The sequence below is a fragment of the Crinia signifera genome, chromosome 8 (genome assembly GCF_055691185.1).
Source record: "Crinia signifera chromosome 8, ASM5569118v1, whole genome shotgun sequence".
NCBI lineage: Eukaryota > Metazoa > Chordata > Amphibia > Anura > Myobatrachidae > Crinia > Crinia signifera.
Genome location: NC_139224.1, coordinates 34,475,433 through 34,492,906, shown reverse-complemented (window position 1 = coordinate 34,492,906; position 17,474 = coordinate 34,475,433). Strand labels below are relative to the sequence as shown.

At 44.1% G+C, this 17,474-nt stretch overlaps 1 protein-coding gene across 5 annotated transcripts in view; it reads left to right on the top strand.

Moving 5' to 3' along the window:
* Positions 1-17,474, top strand: part of CACNA1I (calcium voltage-gated channel subunit alpha1 I) — a 694,988-nt gene that overhangs the window by 614,561 nt on the left and 62,953 nt on the right. For 4 of the 5 annotated variants that reach the window (XM_083156129.1, XM_083156128.1, XM_083156130.1 and 1 more), the window contains 5 exons: positions 2,388-2,513; positions 2,602-2,691; positions 4,057-4,276; positions 6,982-7,133; positions 14,283-14,392. In XM_083156129.1, the coding sequence (XP_083012255.1) occupies positions 2,388-2,513; positions 2,602-2,691; positions 4,057-4,276; positions 6,982-7,133; positions 14,283-14,392 (698 nt within the window). The remainder of the gene's footprint in view (positions 1-2,387; positions 2,514-2,601; positions 2,692-4,056; positions 4,277-6,981; positions 7,134-14,282; positions 14,393-17,474) is intronic. The other variant, XM_083156127.1, reaches the window with a different exon arrangement.

Sequence of the window (17,474 nt, the reverse complement as noted above, 5' to 3'; positions counted from 1 at the left end):
GGCGCCGCTTTTTTCTATTTTTTGTTGTATATATTGTTATAGGACTGACCATCGCATTTTAATTGGCAGCTTGGCAACACACTCCCTTCTTTCTGTTTCGGTAGCGTTGTTGATTTGCTGCATATAGCCTACACGCGTTTTACAAAAGTGTTTATTGCGTGTCCCAATTATTGCCTAAAGAATTGAAGAACCTGGGACACCAGAGTGGGGAGAGGGTTATAATGATACAGAACTGCTTCTGGTGCGATGAGAAATCCAGCCTCTCTACATTATTACACATCCCGTATTTCCATATTTTAATTTCAAATTTCCAAATTGTGCCCGAAAAGCCAAATATTCATGTTACTTGTCAGCCAGTTTGTTAGATTTCTAAAGCTGTAATTTCCCTGATCTGATGTTTTATTCATCAAAAACTGCAGTTATTTTCCATGGGCACTGTCTCCAACAGAGAAATGTGGATGTTCGCCTCTGTATGTACTGTCGGAGATGGGGAAATATGGCCTGAATCAGTTGCATTTGGACACAGCAAATCTGGGCAAATATGCTAATGAAACAGCCAAGGGGTTTTGTACAGAGATGCCTACCGGTAGTATCTCTGATCCAGCCCCATGCGTGCAGAGATGCACAATCAGTTGCAACGGGGGATCTCTGAGCAATCCTATAGTTCCCCAGAATGCGCATAACAAGTGAGACACAAAATAGTTGCACTCATCAACCCCCGATACCTTTTACAAATGCTCAGTGCTGTCAATCAATTTGCCAACATATTTGTATAGCCACTGCCATTGCAAGACCGTCTGCCAGTGCAATGTATTGTGTAGCGTGACTCAGATGCATGCGTAGTAGAACAATGATTGCTCAATTTTTGCAAGCAGGCCCCTAGGTTTAAAGCGGTAATTAGGTTTATAACAAAATTATTTTATATTAATTGCAAAGGCTTTCTTACCAAAATGACTCTGGGATTAGCAAATTGCAACCATTATTTAAAGACAAAGGTGAAGAAATGTGTGCCAGTGCTAAATACCACTGAACAATAACAATATACTCCAAGAAGCTGTATATAATGAAATTATACTAATTCTAACAATAAATATATAAAGGCTGCCGCCAACAATTAAATACAGCACAAAATCATAAATCAATATGCTTAACAGGCCAGCATAATTAGGCAAAATACTGTTTGTTCTACAAGGAAAGCACAACTGGTGATCCCATGTTCTGACCCAAAGCCTACAAGGGTCTAATGCCACCTACTAATGCAGTGGCCAAGTCCAAACATCTCTGGGGTAGAGGTAATATTGCTTGGTTTGTGAATGTCGCTGATTTTCAGTGTGGTTGATTCAAAGTGGCAACTAAACTAAATGCTAATACATTTGTAGCATTTATTTCTGTTGTCGCTTTAAATAAAGTCACCAATCAGTAGCGACTTTAACAAGCCACACAATAATAAATCTTATTTTCTTTTGTTTCCCCAGACCTGCAGTTCCCTGCCAGGATTTTCTTAGTTTTTCTCTTGGCCAGCAGTTTAATTGGATCTTGTAAAATTTGCTACCTTTCCCACCATTTTTAAAACAGTCCTTTAACATACAGTATATACTTTTTAAGAAATGTTCATATATGGTGATAAAAACACTGAAGTAATACAAATCCAGGGGCTATAGGCTTATATTAACTATGGCTACCAGACAGACTTGATCATTATTAGCATGCCCAATTACCACTGATCCCCACACATAAGGTTAGGATTTTTAAGACATCATTCTCTAATGAATTCTAGTATTTAAATACAGTACCTTACCACAAAGTTTCCCCAAATCTACCATGACAGTCAATATTTCAAGGATATCCCGCACAGGTAACCTATTCATACTTGCCTAGTCTGGAGGCTACCAAAAATCAGGAAGATGGGCCCCGCATCCCCTCTGCCGACCACTTACGAGCAGAGCTGGGCGGATCCCCAATGATGTTCGACCCCCACTATACAATGCTGGTTTTATGGCACTGTATAGTAGTGGCAGAAGCAATGATGATGTATTCACAATCACCATGTCCCACGCAAATAGCGTCTTACCACTTGGCCATGCCCTTATGCTCTGCTCAGGCTCCCGGAGGAGGGGGCAGAAAGGTTGTCAACTTTGAACTTAATTAGTACCATAGTCATTTTGATTTAACCATTTGGACTTAAAGTATAGATATTCTTAAAACCTGGATTTCAAATGGTGGAGTTTGGTAAACTCTGACTTTACCCATATCTTAAAACATTAAACAGCCCTGTGCTTGATTAAAAATATATATTCCTGTGCATTACTGAGATATATTGCATTATTTCTCTATATTCGAGTAACCACTGACATATGTCTCTTTCTACCTCTTCCTGATCACCGTAGCTGTTTAAGGGTAAATTTTTCTACTGCCTGGGTGTAGATGTCCGAAATGTCACCAACAAGTCAGACTGTGAGGCTGCCAATTATAAATGGGTGCATCACAAGTACAACTTTGATAACCTGGGACAGGTAATACATAACTCCTCTGAACAAGAACATCGCTGTCATCGCTTGAAGATTGCATAGGCCAGTAACAATGAATCTTCTTTCTTTCTAGGCCTTAATGTCACTTTTTGTTTTGGCATCAAAAGATGGATGGGTTAATATAATGTATAATGGACTTGATGCTGTTGCTGTGGACCAACAGGTATGACATATTTGCATTATCATGACCTAATGTAAAGAAAACCTCTCTAAAGACCCATACAAATAGGATGATTTTGAGCAGAAAGTAGATCACTTTTTGCCTTTTTAACCATTTCAGCTCAAAAACAGCCCAGTGTGTATGGCCCGGTGATGAGCAGTGAGCGCTGATGCTCCCTACCCTGCCATTCAGGCCAAAAAAAATAAAAATAAGAGAAAAACAATAACTGGCTGCCAGCACTCTGATAGGTGTATGCCTCCAGCCATCTACCAATCAGCATGCTGACAGTCATTTACCATCTTACTGCAGGTTTGTAGAGAAAGCTGCCTGGCCACTCTTTTGGTGTGTAATTGTCTACCTGCCTCCCAAGAAGCTCCAAAGGCACCCATCCCAGGCGCAGCTGCTACTGGCCAATCCAGCCCCTGTTGATGCAGTCCAATGCCATTGCAATTGCACATTGTAAGCATCGTCTGCAAATAATTCAACCATAGCATTCATAATGTTTTCTAACTAAAGGTTCCTGTGATCCCACAATGCCTGTAGTTCTGCTTACCTCTGGGCAGTGCCTGCAAAAAAATGCATCATTTGGACGCGCCTCCTGTGATGCAATGCTGTCAGTTGGGGCCACTTCATTATGACTCCTGTTCCGGCCATAGCTCATGATGTAAGGGATCCTACCTAATTCATCTCGTAGATCAGTGGTGGGGAACCTCAGGCCCGGGAGCCGTATGCGGCCCCCGTAGCCGGTCCAAGTGGCCCTCCTACTCACCCGGCGGCTTTGCCGGGAGTCAAGCAAAGGGGACTTCTTGCGAGAGGTCGGTAGTTCTTGCGAGATTCCTCTTAATCAACAGCAACCGGAGACTCTCGGTCCTATTCAGCGGCAGCCACCGGAGCGTGGGACGGCTGCAGCAGGACAATTTGTAAGAGAAATTTTTACATAGGGCCCCCGAAGGATTTTTCCACCATACAATTGGCTCTTGACACAAAAAAGGTTCCCCACCCCTGTCGTAGATGATAGATGATCTGGGAAAGCTGTCATTAGTGATAAAATATTTATGTTGCCAGCAGATACCATCAATATGTAGTTTGGCAGAAAACTAGGTGTGGTTGATCAAATCACGGTGTACAGCACTACCAAAGAAGATGTTGTACTGTATCTAGGAGTGTTTGCACCTTTTTACAGTACAGCATCCAATATTAATATATTGGAAGTAAAGATGAGTAGTGGTGATGGATGCCATGACATTTCTTATAGTGAAAAAGTCTTCAGTGACCAGCTACACTGGTGCGTTTGACGTATCTGTATTACAAAAATAACGGGTTTGTTTGAAATAGTGTAAAGAAATTGTGTTTCTTGTGTCTTTCCAGCCCGTTACCAATCACAATCCATGGATGCTGCTCTATTTCATCTCTTTCCTGCTCATTGTTAGTTTCTTTGTATTAAACATGTTTGTGGGCGTAGTAGTAGAAAATTTCCACAAGTGCCGGCAGAACCAGGAGGCAGAAGAAGCCAAAAGACGGGAGGAAAAGAGGCTGAGACGCTTGGAAAAAAAGCGAAGGAGTAAGAGAAAGTCTAAGTGTTCGGTTGGTTCGTAGGCACTATAACTTCTTCCTATCTTCTTCCTCCTTCCTCCAGTGGCACTATCAGTGTCCATGACACATCATGCACATTGAGTCTTCAACTTTTAGGCTTGGTTAACCTGTATAATGGAAGATATATTAATGACAATGTCAAAATAAATTCAAATTACTCTTATGTATAAGAGAAGTTCCTCCATCTACACATTGGAGTCACCTTATTATGGGTGAACAGTATGAGAAATCAAGCTATCATTTCATTAGGAACCACTTGCATTGCTAAAGGTAGCACATATTGGTTCCTACTGAACTGATTGGTTGCATTCCCATGCTTTCGTCTAAAACAGGCTTAAGCTATTGTACCTGTCACCAAGGGGCAGATTTTTTAAGCTCGGTGAAGTGATAAAGTGCCGGGTTTTTATCACTGGCCAATCAGCTCCTACCTGTCATTTTCCAAACCAAGCCTGTAACTTCACAGTTAGGAGCTGATTGGCCAGTGATAAAAACCAGACACTTTATCACTTCACCAATTTCTTATGAACCATGACTTCAGACAAGTCCTGGAGAGACATGGATAACACAGCTTGAGCCTGAACTACAGGCAAAATGTAGTGCCCCAAATCAGGATCCAAATCAAATGATGAAGGTGGAGTGAAGAAAGATAAACAAAAGGGAAGAAGGAGGTGACATCTAATTATATGCAAAGAAACTGTTAAGTAATTTGCATAATCCTTTGTTGTACTTTGTCAGTCCTTCTTTATCCTTAACCTCTTCCTTTCCATAGGGATTTGCAAGGCATTGATCTACAATGTGCTGCAAACTTTCTTTGGCAGTGAATTGGGTTAACTATCCAACATCATTGTCATTTCCATGCATTTTGTTTCGATCCATCCTATGTCCACTGTACGTAATTTCCCTTATGTATTTGCATATACATTCCATACACTGTCTGGAGTTGAAAGACATTTTGTGGCCCCTTGTGTCTCAAGGTGATTTCTTCACCGATATAAAAGAAGAGCCAAACTTTCTGGAGTTTTAGTGAAACGTTTGAGCTCTTTGTGATCATTTACATCATTTCTATTATGCAAGTCGTTGTTGGATTTGGCGCATTGGGGTCATTTATGGGCAGACAGTGCAGCACTCTTGAGCCCCAAAGATACTTGTCCCCAGCATGTGCTTTGGTGCTACCTATGCAGTACCTGTGATCTTAGCACAAATAGATCTTAGCAGAAACAGGGTCTGTTTTGCATAGGAGAATATTGAATGTTTGCTGAGGATTATGGGAAGATCTGGATTTTTCATATAAATAACAAGCAACTCCCATTAGGCCAATCTCAGAGACAAAACTGGCTGCAAGATATATAAATAGGCTGCAAGGACTAGAGATAGAGGACACATGAATACATCCTTAATTTTAAACAGGATTGCAGTGGATGGACTCCACAAACTCTAAAGTACTTTGTAGATACTGTGCACCATGCTCCTGAATATTGGTCGACAATTCCCTATTCTTAGTAGGTGGTGAAATCATGCCATTGACAAGACATTGATCTGTTGGGTTCACATTCAGCAAATAAGGCTGGCAACTAGTGATGCCAAATTCAGTGGAATGCTTTCCCAGCTACAATCTGGTGGCTATAGACCTGTGTAGGAGTACATTGTCATGCTAAAGGAACGAGTGGATGCAAATGATCCACAAGGATGGCTAAACTATGACGGTCCGTGATGTCTGCCATTGTATCAGACTCATCATAAAAGACCCACCACTGCCCTGGACTGTCCCTTGCAGGGTGTATTGCATGACTGGGTATTCTACATCCAACTGCCTGAAACAGTTAGAACCTTGACCTGTTGGTACATGCATACAGCCATCTTGCATACAGTGGTGATGTGCACAAGCTTAGGCAATGCAAAAAGCATTGTACTATGGGGTCAGCAATGGATATCCATGTGGACCGTTGAAAAGGAAAGCATTGCACTATATCAGTCAGTGACAGAGGACTAGATGTACTAAGCTTAAAAAGTGATAAAACAGAGAGTGATAAACCACCAACCAATCAGCTCCTATTATTATTATTTTAACGTGGCCTGTAACATGGCAGGTAGGAGCTGTTTGGCTGGCTGTTTATCACTCTCCATTTTATCCATTTTCAAGCTTAGTACATCTGGCCCATCAACTTGTTTCAAAGACACCATAAATGCTTTTCATTTTAGTCAGAATTGTTAGTTGCAGGCTAGTGGCAAGAATAGATTAAATCACTATTATTTAAGACTGCAATATATTGTATATTGTATTCTACAGTATATCACAAAATGACAAGTCTGCTTAATAAGAATGCAGATTGTGCTGTGAGCAGACTTTTTGTCTTTGTAAGCGGCATACAAGGAAGTGCAGCAAACAGGATGTAACGAGCCGGCATAGACGTCAGAGCAGAGAGGTCATCTAGCTTCATGTTGTGTATGTGTTACATGTATAGTGCAGAAAGGCAACTGCACTAAATTAAATGTTGTTGTGAAGCCCGGTCTGGTCGTTAATGAGCCCTCACTGTGTTCCTTATGTGCTGCTATCTGTCACCTGTCTGTCCTGTAGATGTCACCTGCACCATGCCTCCCACATATCATTTCATAAAATATTCTGTTTATCTCACTGCATCGTTTCAATGTAATATCTTACTTGTGTAATAGTAGTATCTCTATTCTTTTTTGTTTCCACAGAAGCCCAGCGTTTGCCATATTATGCCACCTACTGCCCTGCGCGCCTCTTAATTCACACAGCCTGTACTAGCCATTACTTGGATATATTCATTACAATCATCATTTGCCTTAATGTTGTTACAATGTCCTTGGAGCACTACAGCCAACCAAGGGTGAGTTAAATGTGTCACTTTTATGGCACAATTCAATTACCAGCAATTTCATCATAGATGCAGGTAAATGTAGTTCTATGCCGCACTTCAGCTGGCCATACACTAGAACAACCAGCTTGTGTCACGATTTCCTTTGAACCCTCCTGACAGCCATGGACTTATGCTTTGGGGCATTTTTGACACACAATGTGCCAACAATGCATCATATGATCCAGCTGCCGCATACGATTGGTCCTGATCGCATGTGCAAAAACCCACTCACAATCAGCACCCAATCATGACTGATCATATGCGTATGATCCAAAGAATCGACCTCTCGACCCGTTGGACTGCGCATCGAACCGATCATCTGCACCATGTGCACACAATCAATCACATGATCATTAAAATTGTGCGTTCGTACAGGATATCGTTCTAGTGTATTGCCAGCTTTACAGTACTGCTGAACTGCCAGGGTGAGATAGGGTTGCAAGAAGGGCGAATAGCGTAGGCAATACCCGCACTTACACACCACTGCAACGCAAACTTGTCCCCTTTGCGAGTAATTGGCTAGACCCTTATATATACACAGATTACAGAAATCAAGTGCAACAAAACCCTACATTAGTATTTTCAGTTAAAATTAACATTAGCTCATGTCTTAATTTGTTACTAATATTTGACTAATTGAAAATTTGAAATTGACATTTAATTAATTATTTCATCTATAATTATTTACGGATTTTTCTTTTCAGCTGCCAGTTACATTTTAGTAATGCCATTTAATCTTATACTCATTAAAATAATAGACTGTATGTATATTGTTGCTTGCTTGATTGAACATAGGCATTCTTTATGAATTCATGATTGCATAACGTAACGTGAAATGTCATTCCCAGCAATAAATTTTTCTGTATAGAGCTGTTTTTTTTTAAATCCGACCATCAATTTTGTTAATTTGATTTTGGATTATTGACCGTTGTGAATATATTATTATATTTCATCTTTGTCCTTTCTTGTGTTCTCTTTTTATCTCCCTGTACTTTGATGCTGCTTATATCTGGTATAAAAATAATTTCTGTCACCTATAGATCCCCTGAAAAGGAATTTGTATAAGGAGCAGGTCAGGTTTAGGCGCTAAGGGGTGGCTTAGTATTAGACGTTGAGGAGGGAGGGCTAGGGTTAGGCACTAAAAAGGGAGACTTAGGGCTGTTTCACACAGTACGGTTCCTGCCGCACGGTGAAATCCCGTACGGTCAGGGAGCCGCGCCGCACTCAGAATTTTATAATGGCAGGGATGGCCACAGCCCGGCAGCCGTCCCTTCCAGTGGGGGGATCCGGCTGCAGCCGTGCGGCCGGGCCGTGGCCGTCCCGTGTGAATGGACACAATAGTGTCCATTCACAACTGCTGAGTGCGGCACGGCTCCCTGGCCGTACGGGATTTCACCGTGCGGCAGGAACCGTACTGTGTGAAACAGCCCTTAGGGCTTAGGGCTGTTTCACACAGTACGGTTCCTGCCGCACGGTGAAATCCCGTACGGCCAGGAAGCCGTGCCGCACTCAGCAGTTGTGAATGGACACTATTGTGTCCATTCACACGGGACGGCCACGGCCCGGCCGCACGGCTGCAGCCGGATCCCCCCACTGGAAGGGACGGCTGCCGGGCTGTGGCCATCCCTGCCATTATAAAATTCTGAGTGCGGCGCGGCTCCCTGACCGTACGGGATTTCACCGTGCGGCAGGAACCGTACTGTGTGAAACAGCCCTTAGGGTTAGTCTATAGGGGGGAAGCCGGCTACAGTTAGGTGGCAGAGAGGAAGGGTTAGGTTTAGTTACTAAAGGGGAGGGTTAGGCTACAGGAGGGGAAATTAAGTTTAGGTACTAAAAGAGAGGGTTAGGCATCAGGTAGGGAGGGTTAGAGTTAGTCTATAGGGGAAGGCTGCAGGTAGGCGGCAGAGAGGGAGGGTTAGGTTTAGACACTAAAGGGGAGGGTTAGGCTGCAGGAGGGGGAGCTTACGCTGGTGTGATGGGAGGGTTAAGCATCAGGTAGGGAGGGTTAGATTGGGACAGAGAGCAGGTACTTATACTTACAGTACCACAACCCTGCTGGGATTCTCAGCCATGTTTACCACTGTTGACCTTCTGACCGCTCGCATACCGGATGTATTCAATTTAAAATGACTTTTACGGATTTCATGGGTTTATGCATAGGGAGGTGCTTTATTGCATTATTTACCATTGCAATCTGCAATGCTGTCTATTAAAATATTTTCCGAAGGCAGCACCTTATCTTAGCTGGAGCTTAGGAGCAGCTTCAAGAAGCCATTTTTCACTGTTTGATACTCTACGTGAACCCTTAATGTCTGTTGAGCATAAGGACCAATCACAAGCCACAAACTCTTATCCGTGGCTTGTGATTTCTGCTGCTGCTCCCTCCAGTTTTTCTATGGAGCTATGAAAGAATGTAAAAAAGACCACAGTAAGAAAATACAATTCAGTAAATGTGCAGAGACATAATGGAAAAGGCTTATAAAAATATAATTTTGTAATAACGCATACATTATTTACAGTGTATACATTGTAAGACTATACAAAGAGCATCTAATCCAAAACAGACAAGACAATGACAGACACATACTGTAAATACAAATGTCTACAATAGAGTTCGAGTTCCAGAGCAGGAATATAATTACTACACAACGTGGAACAGGGACGTGCGGTGACGTTTGGGGTTGGTGAGGCACTGGCTTGGTGGAGCCAGCGCCGACGGGCTCTGTGGGGAGCTCTGGGTCCAGGTTGCTTCTGCGCTGACAGGCAGGTGCGGTAGCTGCCCCCTGCATAAGCAGCAGTGGCCATAAAGAACAGCTCCTGCCTGTCAGCGCTGAAAGAAGCAACCTGTACCCAGCCGCCATGGCGCCTGCCCACATACATTTTTCAATAAAAAAAAAAAATGCGGCCAAATGTAATACCTTATTAAGGGGCAGACTTGTCTGTGTATGTGTTGTGACAGTGTTGTGTATCTGTGTATTTGTGTAAAGTGACAGAGGTGTGTACTGTTTCTGTATGATTGTGTAAAATAAGTGTGATTTTAAATTAAGTATATTGGCCCAATACTCTTTAAAAAATCCTGAGGCTAGTACGTTGGGCAAATATACTTCATTTAAAAACACTTATTTTACACAAACACACAGAAACAGTACACACCTCCACCTCTGTCACTACACAAACACACACCTCTGTCACTTTACACAAATAAAAAGATACACACCTCTGTCACAACACAAACACACACAAACACCTGTGCCACTTAAAAAAAAACAGCCCCCAGACACACATTACCACAAATAATCGCAGCATCAGCACCTTGACACAGCGGGGATCAGGGGCGTAACTAGACCTTTCTGGGCCCCATAGCAAAATCTAGAAAGCAATATATTGCTCAGCCATATATGGCTGAGCAATATATCTCCCCCGTGTGTACACAGCATTAGGGAGAGAAAGAGGAAAATACAGATTGAAAGTGAGGGTGTCAAGGGGATATAGTGTGTACCAGGGAGATAGAGGTAGACAATCAGTGTCAGAGGGTGCGAGCAGGAGAGGTGCTACTGGCTACATTACATGATGGGGTGGCAACTCACTGCTTATGGCCACCATTCACCCCCTACTGAAGTCTTCCTCTCTAACCCTAAGTCCTGTGGGGGTTTTTTCACCCACTGCTGACTGCAGCCCTTTCTCTTGAATTGAGGTGCAGTGCCAGGACAGACACACACTGCGCTATTAAATGTACAAACACCCAGTGTCAGACACACAGCATGCACCCACTGTTAGGCACACACACACTGTTACACATATAAATGACTGTCACACACAGAATGCATCCACTGTCACATACACACACATCGCACACTGCGGGTCCAGGTGTCAGACATCTAGTCTAACCTGCTGCAGCTGTCAAACGCCGGGCGGAGGGGGTCTCCGAGTACGGCTCCTGCGTGCAGCTTCTTGTTACACTCCTGACAGCGGTAGAGACATCACTACAGCAGCGGGAGGAAGGGTGAGTAGCGCGGCCGGGTCCCAGTGCTGCTGCTGTGCTTGAATGTGAAGAGCGGGCGGAAGTGTCAATATGCCCAGCCACATTTCTAGCGTGGCTTCCGTCTGAGACCGGGTCAGAGATCTCTGTCTTTGAAGTGCACAGGAGCCCGTCTCTGGGACCCCGTGCTGCGGCAATTAAAAGATGTGTTTAAAAAAAAAAACGAACAGTCACTTCACCAATAGCAGTGCCACGGTGACGGTCAGGGACGTGCTTTCTGCCTATATGAAAGCACGCCCTTGTCACTGTGACAGCACCAATGTGCCCAATCACTTCTGTCTCAGTGACAGGGGTGTGCTTTCATATAGGCAGAAAGCACGTCCCTGTCACTGAGGCACTGCCACAGGTGCCGTATCTACAGCTTTTTTTAATGGGCTTTTACAGCCCGGAGCTCAGCCCTGCCCACTGCCCGCCCCTGTGTCTGCTGCTTTAATATAGACAGCGGGAGGCATCGCTCTTGATGCCTCCTTAGCTAATTAAAAAAAGAAAGAGTAAAAATGATTGTAATAATACAAAGCATATACCAGGGACGTGCGGTGACGTTTGGGGTTGGTGAGGCACTGGCTTGGTGGAGCCAGCGCCGACGGGCTCTGTGGGGAGCTCTGGGTCCAGGTTGCTTCTGCGCTGACAGGCAGGTGCGGTAGCTGCCCCCTGCATAAGCAGCAGTGGCCATAAAGAACAGCTCCTGCCTGTCAGCGCTGAAAGAAGCAACCTGTACCCAGCCGCCATGGCGCCTGCCCACATACATTTTTCAATAAAAAAAAAAAATGCGGCCAAATGTAATACCTTATTAAGGGGCAGACTTGTCTGTGTATGTGTTGTGACAGTGTTGTGTATCTGTGTATTTGTGTAAAGTGACAGAGGTGTGTACTGTTTCTGTATGATTGTGTAAAATAAGTGTGATTTTAAATTAAGTATATTGGCCCAATACTCTTTAAAAAATCCTGAGGCTAGTACGTTGGGCAAATATACTTCATTTAAAAACACTTATTTTACACAAACACACAGAAACAGTACACACCTCCACCTCTGTCACTACACAAACACACACCTCTGTCACTTTACACAAATAAAAAGATACACACCTCTGTCACAACACAAACACACACAAACACCTGTGCCACTTAAAAAAAACCAGCCCCCAGACACACATTACCACAAATAATCGCAGCATCAGCACCTTGACACAGCGGGGATCAGGGGCGTAACTAGACCTTTCTGGGCCCCATAGCAAAATCTAGAAAGCAATATATTGCTCAGCCATATATGGCTGAGCAATATATCTCCCCCGTGTGTACACAGCATTAGGGAGAGAAAGAGGAAAATACAGATTGAAAGTGAGGGTGTCAAGGGGATATAGTGTGTACCAGGGAGATAGAGGTAGACAATCAGTGTCAGAGGGTGCGAGCAGGAGAGGTGCTACTGGCTACATTACATGATGGGGTGGCAACTCACTGCTTATGGCCACCATTCACCCCCTACTGAAGTCTTCCTCTCTAACCCTAAGTCCTGTGGGGGTTTTTTCACCCACTGCTGACTGCAGCCCTTTCTCTTGAATTGAGGTGCAGTGCCAGGACAGACACACACTGCGCTATTAAATGTACAAACACCCAGTGTCAGACACACAGCATGCACCCACTGTTAGGCACACACACACTGTTACACATATAAATGACTGTCACACACAGAATGCATCCACTGTCACATACACACACATCGCACACTGCGGGTCCAGGTGTCAGACATCTAGTCTAACCTGCTGCAGCTGTCAAACGCCGGGCGGAGGGGGTCTCCGAGTACGGCTCCTGCGTGCAGCTTCTTGTTACACTCCTGACAGCGGTAGAGACATCACTACAGCAGCGGGAGGAAGGGTGAGTAGCGCGGCCGGGTCCCAGTGCTGCTGCTGTGCTTGAATGTGAAGAGCGGGCGGAAGTGTCAATATGCCCAGCCACATTTCTAGCGTGGCTTCCGTCTGAGACCGGGTCAGAGATCTCTGTCTTTGAAGTGCACAGGAGCCCGTCTCTGGGACCCCGTGCTGCGGCAATTAAAAGATGTGTTTAAAAAAAAAAACGAACAGTCACTTCACCAATAGCAGTGCCACGGTGACGGTCAGGGACGTGCTTTCTGCCTATATGAAAGCACGCCCTTGTCACTGTGACAGCACCAATGTGCCCAATCACTTCTGTCTCAGTGACAGGGGTGTGCTTTCATATAGGCAGAAAGCACGTCCCTGTCACTGAGGCACTGCCACAGGTGCCGTATCTACAGCTTTTTTTAATGGGCTTTTACAGCCCGGAGCTCAGCCCTGCCCACTGCCCGCCCCTGTGTCTGCTGCTTTAATATAGACAGCGGGAGGCATCGCTCTTGATGCCTCCTTAGCTAATTAAAAAAAGAAAGAGTAAAAATGATTGTAATAATACAAAGCATATACTTATGACACATAATATGTGTCATTAGTATTTTCTTTGACTTGTATTATTATATTAATCATTAATGACAGGGGAGGCTCTGCCTCCCCTGCCTCCCCTGACTGCACGTCCCTGGCATATACTTATGACACATAATATGTGTCATAAGTATTTTCTTTGACTTGTATTATTATATTAATCATTAATGACAGGGGAGGCTCTGCCTCCCCTGCCTCCCCTGACTGCACGTCCCTGACGTGGAATGTGTGATGTATACATTCTATATGTTTTGGAAACATTATATAACTTGGCTGGTATCTCATTACTTATTTAAAGACCTATCTGAAAAAGCAGTCTCCATTATACATGGCGAGATAGTCAGTGGGCGTGTCTTCATGCACATGTTCAAGCATACACTTCTATGATAGGATTCATGGCACGCACATTAACTTGCATACTACCCTGTACAAAGGTGTCACTGAAAAGGATGATTAGCAGGCGTGTCAACACACACCCTCTATCTATAGGATTGACCTGTCCATTTAGGTTTTTTTTTATTTTTAAGATAGATTTTAACTTTTAAGATTGACTGCAGTAGTTATTTATATACATAGGCTTCTTGAACCGGACCTACCAAGTTTTATATTTTCCCTTTATCCCCTCTTTCTGTAGTCTCTTGAAATTGCCCTGAAGTACTGCAATTACATGTTTACAACAGTGTTTGTACTTGAAGCCGTCCTGAAGTTGGTGGCCTTTGGATTTAGACGATTTTTCAAAGACAGGTAAGTGTCCATTAAGGGCAAGATGTACAAAGCCTTGAAAAGTGATAAAATGGAGAGTGATACACCACCAACCAATCAGCTACTACCTGTCATTTTTCAAACAGAGCCTGGGAAATAGAAGTTAGGAGCTGATGGCTGGTGGTTTATCACTTTCCAAGCTTAGTACTGTACATATGGCCCTACAACTATTTTCAGGGATGTGTACAAACTTACAAATACATAATATGAGTAATTTCAGAACTGGGAAAACATGCAGCAAGAGCAGTACACATTAAACTGACTGTTATTCCACTTATTCATATTCTCCATTGCAAACACCTAGAGTTCTCAGCGGTTCTCAAACTGTGGGTCCTGACCCCAAAGTGGGTCCTGACATTCTCAGCATGGGGGTCGCGACTCCATGTTGCTGACCTTCAGGCTGATGATTTTTCTAATCTCAGTCAGTGATTCAAGGAATCTGAAAGATCTATTGAATTGTCTGTTATTTTAGACTCCTCCCATCAATTTGGGCCTCCCCAATCCTGCCATGTATGTGCTGTCTGCTGACTACATACAGTATGTGATGTGATGACCTTCTGCAGTAAGTTGCTGGGGTCCCGTCATTATTTTTATTGTCTGATGGGGTCCCAGAGCAAAATAGTTTGAGGTCCCCTGCTCCAGATAGAGATAGCAGTCACTTCATATGACTGTAAGAATTTAAGCTACTAAGATGCGTCACAATACATTTAACCCTTTGCAGTCCAATTTTTTTTTTTTTTTCAATTCAAACAGTCTGGTTTAAATATAGATAACAATAAAAATTACATAGACATATAATGAATATAAAAACTCTCATATACGGCCCTTTATAAGGTGGTTAGATGGTTAGGATCCGCTCCTATGATACCGCCTGGATGGTGTATCAATTTGGGGGTGCAGTTCTTGTGGGGGAGTAATGGGTAAGCTTTCCACTGGATTCAAAAATATATTTTGGAGGTAGATATAATTACCACTGTGGGTCACCTGGGAGTCTTGTATCTGTTTTAGGATTGCATGTACAGCTGTGATCTCCGTTGGGTGAGGTAGATGAATCTTTTCTCCACTTTAAGAATCACGATGGTTTTGTGGAAAGAGATGGAATTTTCCCAATAAGCAGTTCTCCGATGTTGGGAGGATAAGGGCGGCTGGTTGGATCCAGAAAGTGCACAATGCAATAATGGCAGTTAGGGGCCTTGAGAGCAGCAGCTTCCAACGCGTTTCACTGCCACTAGGGGCAGCTTTTTCAAGGATACCATGTTAGCTGTTTTGATAAAAGCCGCAAGGCTGAAACGTCAACTTCAATAAGTTTGGCTACGTTTGGTTTATTTCTACACTGTCCTGAGTGCCGCGCTGCTGTCTAAGTTTATATATATATATATATATATATATATATATATATATTTATGTGCTTACAGACATAAGAAGGGTTATATTAAACCAACAAACAAGACAATATATCATATATTATTATATATACACTGTATTCTGAAATGAAATATATATTTATAAATTATCCCTCAACTGGTCCACTTGCATCAAGATACATATATACTAGAAACCTGAAAACAGGGACAGTGCGCGCCGAAGGCGTGCGCCAAAAATTTAGGGCATGTGTTTTTTTTTTGGGGGGGGGGGGGGGGGGTGGTGTGGTCACATAGCCATTATAGCACACACCTTAATGCCCAGTACACATTCCAGCACACACCGTTATGCCCAGTACACATTCCAGCACACACCGTAATGCCCAGAGCACATTACACCACAAACCGTAATGCCCAGTACACATTATAGCACACCGTTATGCCCCCCCAGTACACTTCGGCACGCGCCCCAAATTAGAGTGTTCACCTACTACCGTGGAACTCCTGCGAGGCTACATCCCCCATTTTTTCCACTATGAGGGCATGGTCAGCTCTCTAAGAGCTGTAGCCACATGGGGTGCGGCCATGGAAAATGGAGGTGTGATACACATATGCCTCCAATAGTGCAGTGCCTGATACACATGACCCCAAAAGTATAGTCCGTGATGCCCATTATACCTATGCCGCATACTGTGATGCCCATTATAAATATGATCCGCACCGTGATGCTCCATTATACATATGCCCCACACCTGGATGCCCATTATACATATGCAGCACACCGTGATGCCCATTATACATATGACACACACTGTGATGCTCATTATACATATGACACACACCGTGATGCTCCATTAAACTTATGCCACACACATGTTGCCCATTATACATATGCCCCACACTTATATGCTTATATGCTCATACTTGCTCATATGCTCATATGCTCACACTTATATGCTCATATGTATCCCGGCGGGGCTTTGAATAATAGAGTTCAACCGTCCTTATGAAAGTTATAAGCAACAATAGTGTTCTTAAAGGAATGTCCCCACCGCTAATGGGCGGCCTGGCAGAGTATTTGTAATCCACAGGGTTAATAAGGTAGCGGTTCAGTGGCTTTCCCTAACCTTCTTTCTCCTCCTAGGTCTGGCAGGGCTCTGGCTACTGGTACAGCAATGTGTCTGTCTAAATGATAGGGTAATCTTCTTGCGCTGCCCCTTTCCTTTAACTTTTGGGTTGGTCTGGGCAATCAGCTATTTCTTAAGAGGGTGTGTGTAGAAGGGCGCCTCCCTAGAGTTTTAGAAGGGGGGGGGGGGGGGGGATTCAGTAGGACTCACCGGTCATCTACTGGCTGTCTCATCTGCTTGCCGCTCGGGTCAGCGCAGCTCTCTCTCTGCTCCCGGCAGTCTCCCCTTCAGCCGCGGAACGCCAATCATGTCCCCTCTCCTGCCTCTGTGCTCCGTCGAGCCGCCGCACCAGTCTGCGATGCCGGCTCCTGTCTCCACCGATGCCGCTCTCTCTCCTCTGCTGCCCGCGTGCTGTGTCTCTTCACATGCATCCCAGCTGTCACTCTCTGCGCGCCTCCTAACTCGGCCGCTGCAGCTCCTCTCCTCTCGCTGGCTGCCTGCTACAGTTGCCCGGCTCACTTCCCAGCATGTAGCGTCTCCTCTGGCTGCTGTACACAGGCACCCGGCTGTCACTCC